The 14,894-nt window shown below is 33.9% G+C and overlaps 7 protein-coding genes across 7 annotated transcripts; 2 read left to right on the forward strand and 5 right to left on the reverse strand.

The window, feature by feature from the left end:
• Positions 1-225: 225 nt before the first annotated feature.
• On the reverse strand, positions 226-1,503 carry HYPBUDRAFT_154317 (uncharacterized protein; the record flags this gene model as incomplete). Its single annotated transcript, XM_020222013.1, has 1 exon — positions 226-1,503. A coding segment is annotated over exon 1 (1,073 nt), but the record flags the coding sequence as incomplete, so codon positions are not given.
• Positions 1,504-1,937: 434 nt separating this feature from the next.
• On the reverse strand, positions 1,938-5,256 carry VPS11 (tethering complex subunit). The gene has a single exon (XM_020219912.1). The coding sequence runs from the start codon at positions 5,212-5,214 to the stop codon at positions 2,074-2,076; it is 3,141 nt and encodes a 1,046-aa protein (XP_020073805.1). The 5' UTR covers positions 5,215-5,256; the 3' UTR covers positions 1,938-2,073.
• A 968-nt stretch (positions 5,257-6,224) lies between these two features.
• HYPBUDRAFT_145561 (uncharacterized protein) lies at positions 6,225-8,904 on the forward strand (the record flags this gene model as incomplete). The annotated part of the gene is made up of 3 exons (XM_020219913.1): positions 6,225-6,706; positions 6,776-8,552; positions 8,616-8,904. Exons 1-3 carry the CDS (start codon positions 6,400-6,402, stop codon positions 8,902-8,904), a joined length of 2,373 nt encoding a protein of 790 aa, XP_020073806.1. The 5' UTR covers positions 6,225-6,399.
• A 60-nt stretch (positions 8,905-8,964) lies between these two features.
• Positions 8,965-9,963, reverse strand: HYPBUDRAFT_88432 (uncharacterized protein; the record flags this gene model as incomplete). The annotated part of the gene is made up of 2 exons (XM_020223815.1): positions 8,965-9,695; positions 9,738-9,963. Coding segments are annotated over 2 exons (957 nt in total), but the record flags the coding sequence as incomplete, so codon positions are not given.
• A 422-nt stretch (positions 9,964-10,385) lies between these two features.
• HYPBUDRAFT_184596 (mRNA splicing protein) lies at positions 10,386-10,978 on the forward strand. The gene is made up of 5 exons (XM_020222915.1): positions 10,386-10,509; positions 10,570-10,641; positions 10,697-10,771; positions 10,827-10,859; positions 10,910-10,978. Exons 1-5 carry the CDS (start codon positions 10,483-10,485, stop codon positions 10,925-10,927), a joined length of 225 nt encoding a protein of 74 aa, XP_020073808.1. The 5' UTR covers positions 10,386-10,482; the 3' UTR covers positions 10,928-10,978.
• Positions 10,979-11,133: 155 nt separating this feature from the next.
• On the reverse strand, positions 11,134-11,512 carry GNA1 (glucosamine 6-phosphate N-acetyltransferase; the record flags this gene model as incomplete). The annotated part of the gene is made up of 1 exon (XM_020222014.1): positions 11,134-11,512. A coding segment is annotated over exon 1 (316 nt), but the record flags the coding sequence as incomplete, so codon positions are not given.
• Positions 11,513-12,745: 1,233 nt separating this feature from the next.
• On the reverse strand, positions 12,746-14,744 carry HGT10 (glucose-inactivated glycerol proton symporter). Its single transcript, XM_020222015.1, has one exon. It carries the CDS (start codon positions 14,594-14,596, stop codon positions 12,905-12,907), a length of 1,692 nt encoding a protein of 563 aa, XP_020073810.1. The 5' UTR covers positions 14,597-14,744; the 3' UTR covers positions 12,746-12,904.
• Between the last annotated feature and the right edge of the window lie 150 nt (positions 14,745-14,894).

The following is a 14,894-nucleotide window of genomic DNA, read 5'->3' on the forward strand; positions in this document are numbered from 1 at the left end:
ATTGTTGAATATCAATTAACTCTTAATTAAAACCAAATGGAAAAGAAGTAATTAAAGGAAAAGGAGATGAAAGGTTTTTTTTTTAAAAAAAAGTGAAAAAGTACAAATTTTTATCAAAGGAATGAAATTTTCTCAATTTTGTTCACTTTTTTGTTCATTTTTTTTTTTTTTATTATTAGTTTTTTTTTTTTTTTGATTTTTTTGACGAATGGAATTAAACAATATTATGGCAACAGCAAAAGAACAGATTGTTAAGCAAAGGAAGCGATTTATTACTAATTGTGTATGTAAGGGCTATGTATTAGTAGGTTTGTTAGATGAGCAGACTGGATCAATTGGAGCTCAGAGCTGAGAACAGAGGTTCTCACTCGACCACAAGATCAGTTACTGCTATTGGATAACTCGTTTGATAGTTTACACGTATAGCGATAACTGGCAAGGATATCCTGATAGCGGTTTAACTGAGTTCCCGGTTGAGTTGCAACAGCGTTTAGAAAAGTTGCAGCAGTTTTGGGATGAGTTGCAGCCTGATTTGAAATTTCAGATGATCTGCTCATGTTTTGCTCTTTACTGTTGCTATATAAGTTAACCATCACTCGTTGGTAGTCAGTGACTCCTTTTGTTCCAATTAGCTCTTTTAACCAAAATTTATGTAGCTTGAGCCATTTGACCACTATTGCTTCGTACAATAGTTTGTCGTTGTCGATTATTTGGAGTGCTGATGTCATATCGGTGATCTGCAATGCTGCTAATAACCAGTCGACTTTATCGAGGATTTCTGTTTTCAAGGCAAGTAGGTATTCTTTGGTAATTTTTTGTCTTTTCTCCCATCTTTTGATGAAGCTTTCATAGGTATACGTAGTAGAGGTGATGCCATTGAATATAGGGTGTTGGACGGCCAGTGGCTGGCTGAAAACCCGGTACCAGAGATGGCTCATGTCTAGTTGGGTGCGTACAAACTTTGCAATATCCTGAATATATTGGTTAATTCCATTTTTGATGAGATTTAGTTGTTTAATTATACTCTGGAGCAAGTTGGTTTGTTCGGTTCTGATCTGTTCTTGTTGGTTATCGGAGGACACCTTCATTGTAAGAGTTTCGGGCTCGATGCTCTCTCCATATGCTTCTTCTTTACCAATGACTAGATCGATCTTTTGATTGTCGAATTGCTTATCAAATTCCTCGGACTGAGTCCAATCTTCAACTACCGCTTGTTTATTTACTGCTTCAAGTATCTTGTTGACCTTAATTAAAGCCAATTGAACTTCAAATACTTCGAAGCTGATCATCTTGCCCCTATCGTGATACTTCATATCTTCTATGGCGTTAATAAGTTGCTTTAGCCAACTCCTATAAGCAAACATTCTTTCGATCGGGTATTCAACAATCCTACTGAATTCTGCCGTTTGTCCAATTTTGTAAAGAAGTCTTTTCTTAAACTGACTTTTGGCCGTCATTGATATAATACTTTGCTTGTAGTTCTCATGAATAAATATGGTGTCGTTAAGTAGAGTACCTATTTTGATCCCCCAGTTTTCATTCTCTTGTATTCTCTTTTGAAATCGGTACTGGTGGCCCAAAATCGTCCTCATGTCTTGTAAAAACAATTTGTCAAATCGTATCTGTTCTTTTTCTCTAACTTCATTCGAGATCAAATTTTGAAGCTCTTGAAAATCTCTTCTTAAGTTCTCATAGTATTCCCGCTCTGAGGTTATAAATTGACTAATAAGTAAAGAAATCTTACTCGACTGGGTGTCTTTGCCGGGACCCTTTTCTTGAAGAACCACAAAGTTTCTATTATCGTGCTTGTTTGTCCCTGGTAACCGCTTGAGCCATGTTGGACAATAGATATCATCATCATAGTCGGTTTCCTTCTTTTGTATTAACTCAACCATTTGTTTAATATATCTTTGGAATCCTACAATTACCGTCAATTTCAGTGTTGTTATACGGATATATATATATATATTATAAGATATGCAATTTTTAATAAGTATAGACATGGTCTTAAAAATGTTTCAGTTTTTTTTTTCTTTTTTTTTTTGTTTCGCAGACAAATAATTGTTGCAAATTCTACTCTATGGTAACCGACTCATTTTCCATCACTCCTTTACCTAAGTAATCACTTACCACTCTGAAACGATCGTCACTCTCATCCAATTGGCTTTCAAAGAGATCATACTTTTCTTTAATTGATAATTGATTCATTCTCAATGTTTGACTTGAATCTAGTTCTCCAATACAAATTGGACATCTTTTCAAAGCAAAATTTTCACTGGCGGTGAGTGATCCATAACCATTTGATGCTGCTTCACTCAAATAATTGTTCTCATTGAGACACCTTTGGTGATATGAGTGTTTACATTTGAAATGAATTAAAGGGAAATCCAACCTTAAATGGCAATGTGAACACTTATTATTTTGAATAATGAATGGTTTACGTTCTAATTCTGTCAATTTATGGGAATTCTTCGTAGACTCTAGCTCGTACGATTGAATTAACTTCATATTATTCGAAACTTCTTTATTCTGCACATCAATATAGTCAATCAAATAATCTTTAATTAATCCTATTGTGATAAATTCATAATCACTTAACATAGTGATCAATTCTAATGGAGTGATTAATTTTAAGCTTCGAAGTTTTTCAATAATATTTTTGAATTCAAGTTCAGAAACTTGTTCAAAGATTGATTCTTTCGAAATAATGAATTTGAGCATTAATTTATATAAATGAGGATTTTGTCTTCCATACTTTTCCAAAATTTCAAAGCATTGAGGGATGTTTTGCGATATAGTTGCAGTTCTAAATAACCCTTCTTCAAAATTTTCACTTCCTTCTTTTGAAAAAATTTCCCCTTCAGTGAAATTATAAATATGTGAAATAAGAAGTAAATTTTTACGGTCCAAAAACGATGAAAAGTCCTTGATTAATCTTTGTGCCTTACTTAACCACTCATCTTTTTCCTTCTCATCCGCCAGTGATGAAGACAAGGATAAGTACATTTCAAACAAAGTGATTAACAAATCTTTTTTATCGTTAATATTTCCTTGATATTTATCGAAAGTCTCAATACAAGCTTCAAGAAATATAACAAACTCTTTAGGATTGTTGATGAAACTTGAAAAAATCAATTTTGGTTTTGGGGGCAAATAAGTGGGTTCTGTTGTTTCTGGTGAATGGGAAGTGCCATTTGAAGCTCCGTTTGAAGTTCCGTTTGAAGTTCCGTTTGAAGTTCCGTTTGAGGTTCCATTTAATGTGTGTCCATTTTCTGGAGTAATATATGACAAGAATGCTTGGTAAGAATTAAGAGCAATATTTTGATCATTCGAGGGTGCTTGATTAGAACTAGAATCGATATCCATCGCGGGGCCATCGCTAGATTTATTTGGCTTATAAGCACCAGTGAAAACATTAATCAATAATTCAGTTGTCTCGATAGGTAAAACATCTAACAAATTCTTAGAATGATCGATTAGAATCAATAATAAGTCATCAATTGATAGTGTCTTCAAATAATTAAGGACTTGTTGAGGTTGATTCAAATCATTAAGTTGGATTTCCACTATTAAATTCGGTTGATTTAACTTATCCAATAATTTAATAACTTGTTTGAAATAACCACATTCTTTAAATAGATTTATAACCAATTGAAAATTTAATTCATGTAAATTATAATTGATAATATTTGAGTCATTATCAGAAGTTTCCTCAAAATCCAAATCTTCGACAAACTTATCTAGTTCATCTATCATTTTTAATTTACAATAACAACATAATAATAAAGTAATATGATCATTATTTGACAATTTCAATTCATATAATTTGAATAAGAAATTTGTCAAATTAGTAATGTTTGATGGGTCTTTAAATTTTGTTATGACATCCATTATAAAATCATCTATATTATCATCATCTTTTTGTAAATGGTGAGCAATATCTTTACGATTATAATGTTTTAAATCGAATAAGGTTAAACAATTTATGAAGCAATTAATTGAATCTTCAAAAATCTGTTTATCATATAAGAACTCAGCATGTAATTTTTCAATTCTTAATAAAAGCTTTGAGCCCAAGTTGGACTGTTTAGCTAACTTTGTTGCAATTGGGAATAACTCGCGTTGTAAAATCAATTCAATTTGTTGATTGATTGATTTTTCATGAATTTTGAATAAGCTACCATCACTTGATAAAAGATACAAGTCCTCAGACCATTGAAATATATGATTAATTGAATTATTGGGAATCGTGAGGGAAAACGATATGTGTTTATTAAACAAATCGATTATCAAGAGTCTGGTCATTGATTTTTTAGAATTATTTATCATTTCATCAAAATTCGAAACGATCAATAAGTAATTTTTCATAAATTTGAATATTTTCTTCTTTGGTATCTCAAAGTTTATTATATTAGTTTTCAGAATATGATTATAAAACTTTAATGAGTCGTTTGTAGCAATGATTAATTCTTGGGTATCATGGTCGATATGAGAACAGTTAAGGTCAGCACCAGTACTCTTGGATAAGATTCGATTTGGTTTCCCCTGGTTTCTTCCCGTGGTTGAAACTGTTAAGATTTTAGAGGTGGTTGTTATATAAAGTAAATCTTGAGAATCATTGAAATGCACACTAGTAACTGGATCATTTGATTCATAGATCACTCTTTGTTTTGAACCTCTATCACGGATCAAGTCACCCCTTACCAAAATAACTTTCCCATTGGTGAATCCAATTGCAATGCAAGTAAGCAAATCATTAAATTTGAAACAACTAATGGGATACGAATTGTCGCCATTATGAATCAAAACTTGGGTATGATACTTGTGCTGATATTCGTCGTCGCTGATGGCAAGCGACTTGTCGCTATTGTCCTTAGAAAATTTCATGATCTTATTAAGATCCCATAATTTCAAAACACTGGGAGAGTTTTGATATTCTGCCAACGTGACCAATAAGTTGGAATTGGGCAAGCATGCAGCAAAACTAATGGAGTAATTGACATCATGAGCATAGAACTCTTTCAACAAAGTAAAATCCTTCAGTATTATCTTGATTAGTGACAGATTTGTGCATACAATCAAATAAGAAACACTGGCGGTAATACACGATAACGAGGGATCCGAATACAACGGGTCACTCGACCCGTAGTTGGGATCCTTGATTGGAACAAAGTCAAACAACTGGAATTGTCGCCAGGACGGTGGAAGTGACATCTTGAATCTTTCAGTTCCCTTGGCGCCTGCTGGAAAAGTGACTGGTCACATTCTACTGGTCTCTTTGATTTTTTGAGGAGTTGAGGAGGAGGACCCATATGCAGGACTATGAATTCCCTCAACAATATAACATCCGTACATACAAATCGAACAGTTGTTGTCTCTCTTTTTTTCTCTGTTTTTTTTTTTTTTTTCTTTCTTTCTTTGATTTTTGGTTTGCTTTTCCGCTCAGCTTTCACAATTGCAGTACAACCGTCCTTCGATTGCAATGACAAAGACTAGAGTGCACGAGCATTACTGGGTGATACACCATGACAACACCGGAAAGAAGGCTGGATAGACAGGATTGGGCAGTGTAACGAAGACAAGACCAGGCTACACTACTTGGTACCGTGTAAAATTAGAAGTAGTGAAGTGTTGATATTTTTTCAATTACATCTACAAGATTCAAGACCAGTACGCATTACAGTGGCTAAATGACCCGATAATTGTAGTTATTATGGGGACAAACGGTGTTCTTTGCTGCTGTTAGTGGTTTCCAGAGCCTCCGGTAGTCTTTGGAAGCCATTGGCAGAGTTAAAGGAGTAAAAAATCAACAAAGAAGGTGAATTTTCTATTTGAGTAAAAATGAGAAAAGCGTCTGATTTTTGGGAATAACCAAAAAATTGACCTAAACCAATTTTTTCTTTTCAGGTTTTCACCGAAAAAAAGGTATTGGAAGGTGAAATTTTGTTTGCTTTTGCAGTGTTTTTCGAATCGTCGTCTTGGTTTACTAGAAATTGAGTTGTAGAGGAAATATCTGAGATTATCAACACTTTTACTACTACATCCAATCATTCAAAATCTAGCTTAAAAGTATTATTTGACTATAGACACGCCCTGGTTCACAATAACGATTGAATTTTAAAGCCCATTACTTTTCAATTTTTTCAAGGCAATTTATTATATCTTTAAATTTCCGTTTTCCTTTTGCTTTACACTAGTAATACATCTTGACGTGTTGCTGGTTGAGATATTCAACTTTCTAATCGATAATTTCACTCAATCAATCTTAATCTGTTTTCTTCATTTATTGTATTCTTAGCTAATTTATTTCATTCTCTACTTAATTTGTATTCTTAGTTTATTCCTTTTCTTATTTCTACCTTATTTTTTCATCTGTACTAATTAATCATTTAAAGTAAAATGAGTTACGATCCAATTCATGATACTTATGTTCCAAGTGTTTCCTCCAAGATTCATCATTCACCTCCTTCCTCCACAAGCCAAGCTTCATCGAATGATAATATCACAAGTAATCATCTTTCTCCCAATGGTAATGCTTATTCTCCCAATGGTAATGCTTATTCTGCCAATGGTAATGCTTCTCCTTCCAATGGTAACGCTTCTCCGTCCAATGGTAATGCTTCATCTCCGTCTCGTAAAGCATTGTCTATTGAAAGCTTAGTGAGTCCTGCTAATGCCCACGCTTCAATACTAAACCCCGAACCTCGTAATGATGATATAATAGATGATCTTGATCATGAAGATCAATTTCATGAAGAAGATGATGATGGTGAAGATGACGATGTCGAAGAAGATGAAGATGACGACGACGATGACGATGATGAAACAAAATCAAAATCCAAAAAGAAAAGAGGTTCAGCTTCAAGTCCTAAGAACAAACTGAAAAATCCAAATTCAAATTTGAATAAACCTATACGTCATTTGAAAAAATCAGATGGCTCTGCATTCTGGCGTAAAGATATTCAATACGATTTTTTAAATGAATTATTTGAAGATGAAAATGTGGTCTTCACTAATCCTTTCCCCTTTTGTAATATACCTACTACTAATAATGGTCCAAAATTAACCTTTTCTGAATTATATATCAGAACATTAGCCGAATCCTCTAAATCTTCCAAAATTTTGAAAGAAAGGTTGATAAGGGAGAAAGATATGGCTAAATCGGTTGCGAAAGTTTGTTTATTAGTTAATGCTGGTAGAATGAATACAACTATAAACTTTGTTCCTGAAATGAGATCTTCTTTGAGAACTTATCATTCTATTCCCTCTTTGCAAGCTGATCCAGTTAATGGAGGCTCTAAACCTTTACAAGATACCCCAAGACTAAAATCAATCTTAAAAGCGGTTTGTGATGGTCAAGATCATATAAAAACTGTCGGGGATATCATAAATAACCCAAAAATCGTTAAACCAAATACTAATGTTATCCAATTAATATTTTTGTTGAGTAATCATTTCCATAATATTAAATATCATTACCCTGATGACCCACTTGATTCAAAAAATAATACCAATAAATTCATGGAATTCTTCTTAAGTCCTGAAATTCATCCCAAGTCAAGAGCAAGAAGATTCTTATGGTTAATGTATACTTATTTAGAAACCAGTTTTGCTCCAGAAGAATTAGCGGCAAACCCGTTTGGCTCAAATCAAATTCCAGATATTGAAATAATTCCAGATTCTGATTTTGATAAATTTGATGTTGATACTGATTATGAAAAAGAATTTTCTGAAAAAATGTATCAAACAAGGTTAAGATACTTAGTTGATGAAGAACATAATAGTAATCCAAAAAGGGGTAACAAATCTAAAAAGGACCGTGAACATATGCAACAACAATTAGCTAAACATCGCAAACTTCAAGATAGCCCTGCAGTTGATCCCGATTCTCTCAATAGCGATTCAATGATCGTAACATTAAATTCCTCATCTAAAGAAGATGGTAATGAAAAACCAACAAGAAAGAGAGGTGCTTCTGATAAACCAAAACAAAAACGGAAAGTTAAAAAAACAACTTCAAAATCTGAACCAACATCAAGCCAAAATCATGATTCTAATACTGTACCTAATAAAGCTTCTAAAGGTACAACTTCCAAGAATCAAAATAAAGCTAAAGATCCAAATGGTGATGTAAAACAATCACCAAACCAAGATATACAAGAAATGGAAGAAGAAGAAGAAAATAACAAATTAAAATCAAAATTATACCCTAATGGGCCCATTGACGATTTAGAAAAAATATTTAAAACTTATGTATCATCGATTCCAATTATCCCATTAACGAAAGATAGTAAGTTGTCAATGAGTAATCGAAATTCAGTGATTAATAAATCTAAAACAATAATTCGCCAGGTTAGAAACTCGAATAGGGCTGCCACCGTTCTTTTCAATAAAAGACTCAAGCTTTTGAATGAATGGTTAGTTAAATTCTTTCAATATAAAAAATCTACTCATAATGGTTTATTAGGTATGGAGTGGGAAGACATTCGTCAAGATATTACTTCTGGTATTGAAACTTATACTTATCAACAATTAGGTAAAGCTTTTACTTCGTTCCGTTCTAAACAATTGGAAGAATTATTTGAAAATGAAGATTCAATCAATGATAAACCAAGCAACAATGACTCGTCAAATTCAAATAATATTACTGGAAACATACCTACTATTAACGTTATAAATTCAATTCATGGTAGTGTTGGTACTGTTGATTATAATAATATCGATTTATTCGATTCTGGCTACTTATCTATACATGATTTCAATCATGCAAACGAAAAAAATCATTTTTTGGCTACATTACTATCATTTTGTAGTGAGTGGTTATTGGACATTAATGACAGAGATGATGATACTTCTGGTGATGTTAAATTAGATTTACTTAATGAAACTATCAATTTCGATTAAAATGAATACATATATATATATATATATATATGTATAGAAAAATTAAATTTCAGCATTTATCCCAAATATAGACTTTAATAAAGTATCAAGCCCACTAAAAATCCCATATTCTTTGATTAAGTTTTGAAATAAATTATTTACATTTTTCAATTTCGTGTTATCGGACTGTCTAATCATTAGTAGTTTTAATGAAGATTTGCAGTTTCCAGTAACTAAATCATTTAACTTTATGTCCCAGTATAGTTTGATATGATAAAGTTCATTATTTTTATCTATGACCAAATTTATTTGATTAACCGACTTCATAATTGCAAAAATTCTATTGTTGGATAAACTCTCATCTTCTATCAAGTTTTTGAATTTCTCATCTTCTATATATGACCTATACTTTTTGATAATCTTAAATAATAGACTGGTTCTCTCGTGGGCTACTATAGAAAGCGAATTCAAAGCATACATAAACAAATCAATTTCTCCTTGTTGGACAAATTGGCCTATGGCTTGTGAGACGGATGGGGATATCAATCTTAAAGTAACCAACTGAGTTTGATTCACACTGATCGATTCGATTGAATCTTTTAAAGAATTAATTCGAACTTCGACATTCAATTTGAAAAATAATGGACATACAACCGTAAAAGAAATTCCTCTCAAAAAAATTCCATCTTGATTATAAGTGGTAAAGGGTTTGATTTTCTCCAAGTCCACGTATGGATAAAACTTTCGAATATTATCGATTCGGTCATCCCAGTTATTTGAGGGGAGAACATTCAATTCATTTATGATATTAACTGTGGAGCCATTCTCGAGATTTAGCCCCGGTGTGGTTTCACGAGATGGCTCAATTTGTTTTCTGCTCTGTGATTCAATATAATTTTGATTACTGTTCTCAAGATATTCATTCAAGCGATTGTTAACATCACTTTTATGTTGAGAATCTTTTAAGGTTTTCAATTTTCCTGCCACCTCGTTAATTGAAGACTTGACGTTCAGTCTTTGCTTAATGAGTTCGTCCAACTTCCTCTTGAGCTCTAGCTTCTCGCTTTGTTTATTCAAGAGTACCTGGACGTCAGGAGTTGCCGTATTTGATCTTGTAGAAGAATAGACATTGGATCCATTGTCATTTTCTGGATCTTCGGGAGGCTCTGAGTCAAGCCGGCTCTCGGCTACATTCGCCACTATCTCTTCTGAATACTTGGATTCCGGCTCAGTAGCTATTTGTGATTCTGCCTGATTTATCACATTCAAAAGATTTGTTGGTATGGATGAGTTTAAGTTATTTTGATTCGAGTCGTTCGTTTGATTCTGTTCCGGGCTTTGATTGTCGGGCTGCGTTGGGGAAGTATCAATATCCGCTAGTAGATCAAAGTCTATATTACTCATAATTGGGGTGTTTTATAGCTATTGATGAACTCCAGAAATTGTTGTTTTCATTTCAATTATTTATCAGTATAACCTCATTGGAGTGCATATGGGGCAGATGGCTTCTTTTTTTCAAACAAACGCACACTGAAAGTTCTAACAAATGAATATACTCTTCCCTTGCCAGCGTACATAAGATATCCTTGAGTCATTAGCATGGTGAACGCTCCGGAATTGAAAGCTGTATGTCTACTCAGTTGTTGATCTTCTTTGAAAGAAGAATTACTAACAAATGTGCTTTAGTATTTGGATAAAAGAATTTCCGTCCAGTTAAATGGTTCCAGAAAAGTCATTGGAAACTTACGAGGATATGATGTATGTAATTGAAAACAAAGTAGCTAGGAGCTTGAGTACTAACATATTTCTATAGGTGTTTTTGAATATAACGATGGGAGAAGCAGTGGAGGAACAAAAGAACGGTGAAGTTATTAATATAGGGACTATTGTATGTATTCAGAGATGAAATGGGATGAAATAACATTATACTAACATTAACCTAGGTTATAAGAGGAAACTCTATTGTTTCATTAGAAGTATGTTCTAACTAGTTGTGATTGAAAGAAACAGTACTAACAAACTTTAGGCACTTGATAAGATTTGAAACGTCTATGTATTTTTTTATTCATACTATATAAACAAGCTCTATTACTAATGTATAATATTATCAATTTGATGTCTTTAGTTTACGGTATAAGAAATGTATTAATGATCAAATCTTTTTGACATTTCAACACCAGCATTGGAATAACCACATTTTTCGTAGAATCCAACATTATGAGGAGAGCAATCCAAAATAATTTTATAACAGCCCTTCTTTTCAGCCAAATCAGATAACCCGTTAATCATGGCAAGACCCAATTTTTTACCTTGTTCTGATTTGGCAACTGCAATATCTTCAATGTGGCCAACTTTACCACAGCCATGGATCAATTTTCTTTCGATAAGAAGCATCCCGGTTGCAACAACAACACCAGATTCATTTGTTATGACATGAGGTTGATACACTTCCGGTAATGAATCCCATTCTTTGAAAAGATCTTCAAATTGACCTTGTGAAATCTCCCCAACCGTGGTTAATACTTTGAGTGTGTCCAAGTAGTTATTTGAATAATCGCCGGTAGCGACTTTCCTGAAGCTATATCCTTCTGGCAATTGCATTCTTCTCTGACGGAAAAGACTTGAAGAGCTTCTGTTCAAAACTTCTGCTGTGCTATAAATATCTGTTTATCCACAAATTGTCTATTTTGATTCAAAGAAAACCTCCGTACATCTTAATTATGCGATCCGTACACCTGATGAAGATTCAGATGGGAAGAGTTTGCAGCTTGAGGTCCTTTTCTAAGTGATCAATGGAGTACTTTCAGCATGGTTTTGCAAAGCTATCACTCTTGGTGTTACCATTCGTGGAAAGAGGGAACAGCGGCTTCCGTTTGGGCCAAGAAGTGCGTTTGCTTTTGCGGAAGATTCGGTCTATGCATGTATAGATGCTGTTAAAATATTTTGATGAGTTTGGTGCTGATAGATGATTCACCGTCCGAAGCAGTCAATTTGCGCCTATTGTAGCTTATTATGAATGCAGCTTATGTACATCTAAGCATGGTGTTGCATACCGGCTTAGTCTATTGCAAGAACCCAACAACACTACGGCTCTTGATGATAAAAAGGTGCCAAAAACGCAATTAGTATAGTTGTTAGGGTCAGACTTCAAGTACGCCAAACGAACTCGAGTAATAGTTAAAGGTTTATAGACAAGAGCAAAGCCTTAACGTTGATGTTCTTAAACTATCCAATAATCAATAGATCAGGTTTTTGTCTTTTGCAGTACTAACTTGAGCATTGTTATTCACCAACTCTACATATCTATCACATAATCACAATCATCGTATTAGATCTTTTGTTTGTATAAGTAGCTTACCTTATTTGAGTTGCTATTAGTAGAATACTAAATTACGCTAGAGAATTGGTGCTACAAATTCCATAACACGAAAGAGAACCTAATTAGTAAACTTTGTCAGTCTGTTTAAATTTTCGGTTCAATTGAACTACAGCCTATCTACGTTTTAGCAATCCGTTGAACTGAATGCAAAAAAAAACGGAATGGGGCCCGGATGGGAACGCTTCTTTGTGGATCCGTACTCCAGACTCCCCGAGAATTCCCCATGGTACTAAAACCTTAACTTGCAAGTGTGTACTGGCGTTAGGATAGTTTAACTGATAATAATATGGTTAAGTAGTAACGACGGATATGAAATTTAGAAATCGTCAGCAATTTCAGACCGAAACAGGCCTGGTTTCATATCCGAGGGTATCACCACCCAAATGACTGTTAAGGTTTAACTACTTATCGAGCTAATTAAAAAAAATTTGAATATATTAAGAGAAAATAGATAAAAGGTATAATAACAATATATAAAAAGAATGAGAAATTATATAGTAATGGAAAAAGTCATTAAGCTAAGTTATGAGTTTTTTTTTTTTCTTTCTATTAAATAAGCTGCAAAGTGAAAGGAATCGTAATTCACTCTTGATGGAATTTGTATTAGGTATATATGAGTTTTTGGTATATTAAAATCTAAATCTAGACAGTTTCTTCTCTTGGAGATTTTTCTAATGGACCACCAGTTTCAGCTGGGGTTTCAGTACCTTCAGCACCTGAACCCTCTTTACCGGAGGAACTGGTGGAAGAAACGTTATCTTTAGTTTCAAAGTTTTCCTTTTCGAAATCATTATCGTAAAGACCTAATTGAGTACCTTGGTCTTCAATTTCTTGTAAGGATAATTTAGGTAAGGTAGCAGCAACTCTCCAAGCTTGACGTTTATCAGTGAAAGCTTTAGCGTAAATGATATCAATTTCTTCTAATGAACGACCAGCAGTTTCTGGGTAGAAGAAGAAAATGATTGGAACGAAACAGAAATTCATCAAGGCAAAGAAAAGGTAACAACCCCAATCAGCTTGATCCATGAATAATGGAGTGAACATAACAACGGCGAAATTACAAATCCAGTTAGTACAAGTGGAAACAGCAGAAGCAACGGTTCTGGTTCTTAATGGGTTAATTTCTGGTGGGTAAATCCATGGTAATGGCAAGATGGTGAAAGCAAAGAAGACAATGAAAAGGAAAATACCAACGGCAGCACCTTTAGCATTTTGAGTGGTTGGGTCAATTAAACAAGCAAATGAAATAATAAAGGAACAACCTTGACCAATAGCACCAACCAAGAATAAGTTTCTTCTACCAACAGAATCAACCAAAAAGAAAGCAGGAATAGTAGCTAAAGCATAAATGGTTGCAAAAACACCACCCATAATTAAAGGTAATTTACCTTTCAAATTAATAGTGTTTTTGAATAAGACAGTAGAATAGTAAATGGCAGCGTTACAACCGGTAAATTGTTGGAAGAATTGACCAGTTGAACCAACAACCATTCTTTGGAAATGTTGATTTTTACCACCAGATAATAAATCTTTGAAACCTAACTGAGCTCTGGAGAAACGGTTAACAGCATCTTGGATAACGGTAGCTTCAGCGTAAACTTCGTCAGAGTCTGTTGGTAAGTCATTTAAAGAACCCAAAACTTCCAAAGCTTCAGGTTTTCTGTTATGAGCAACCAACCATCTTGGAGATTCTGGTAAACCAGCCATACCAAAGAAGACAATTAAAGCGAAAAAGATTTGGAAAGCAACTGGGAATCTCCATTGAACAGAAGAGTTAACATAAGATAAACCAAAATCAATCCAGTAAGCAACAAAGGTACCGACAGCAATGACAGAACCTTCCAAACAGACCAAACGACCTCTATTTTCAGCTCTGGACATTTCGGATTGCCAGACTGGAATAGTAGCGGTATTTAAACCATTACCAATCCCGGTGATAACTCTACCAACAACGAATTGACCAGTACCCCAATGAGGACCGAAAGCAGCAGTCGAGATCACGGTACCGAGAACAATGATAAGGGAACCAGCAATAACCAAAGGTTTTCTACCAAATTTATCACCTCTGAATAAGGCAAATAAAGCACCAAAGAAACAACCAATTTCGTAACAAGAAGTGATTGCCCCTTGGTTAATGGTACCATTATAATCACCAACAATTTCTTTATTAGCAGCTGAGAATTCTTTGATAAATTCTTCACCTTCAATAAGACCAGACATTAACCCTTGGTCATAACCGAAAAGGGAAAAACCCATAACGGCGGTGAAGGTAACGAAAGCTTTCAATTTTCTACCTTTCAAACCATAGTTTGAAGTTCTAGTTAACCAAGCCATATTTTTCTTTTGGAACTAATACGTAAGACTAGAAAGATATTCAAAAAAAAAAAAGGACAAAACTTCCCCAACTTGTCGAAGAAGGTGGGAATTGGCTATATTTATATCGAGAGGCAGTATACCAGGGATTGAAAGTGGTGGAGGTATAAACAGTAATACCAAAACGTATCTTACCAAACTACAACATCATACAAAAATAAAAAGAAAAATAAAAGAAGCAGTTATGCATACCAGCAGTTACAAAAGGTATTAATAAGATATATGCTAATATTTATTGTATATTGTAAGCAGCGTAGCT

The sequence above is a fragment of the Hyphopichia burtonii genome (genome assembly GCF_001661395.1).
Source record: "Hyphopichia burtonii NRRL Y-1933 unplaced genomic scaffold HYPBUscaffold_10, whole genome shotgun sequence".
Taxonomy (NCBI): Eukaryota; Fungi; Ascomycota; class Pichiomycetes; order Serinales; family Debaryomycetaceae; genus Hyphopichia; species Hyphopichia burtonii.

Excerpts from the sequence above, each read along its gene's own strand:
- HYPBUDRAFT_184596 (XM_020222915.1), top strand. The coding sequence starts at position 10,483 with ATGGTGAACGCTCCGGAATTGAAAGCT. Across the intron at positions 10,642-10,696 it reads GAAACTTACGAGGATATGAT|GTGTTTTTGAATATAACGAT; the intron begins GTATGTAATTGA and ends ATATTTCTATAG. Across the intron at positions 10,772-10,826 it reads TTATTAATATAGGGACTATT|GTTATAAGAGGAAACTCTAT; the intron begins GTATGTATTCAG and ends ACATTAACCTAG.
- VPS11 (XM_020219912.1), bottom strand. The coding sequence starts at position 5,214 with ATGTCACTTCCACCGTCCTGGCGACAATTCCAGTTGTTTGACTTTGTT.
- HGT10 (XM_020222015.1), bottom strand. The coding sequence starts at position 14,596 with ATGGCTTGGTTAACTAGAACTTCAAACTATGGTTTGAAAGGTAGAAAA.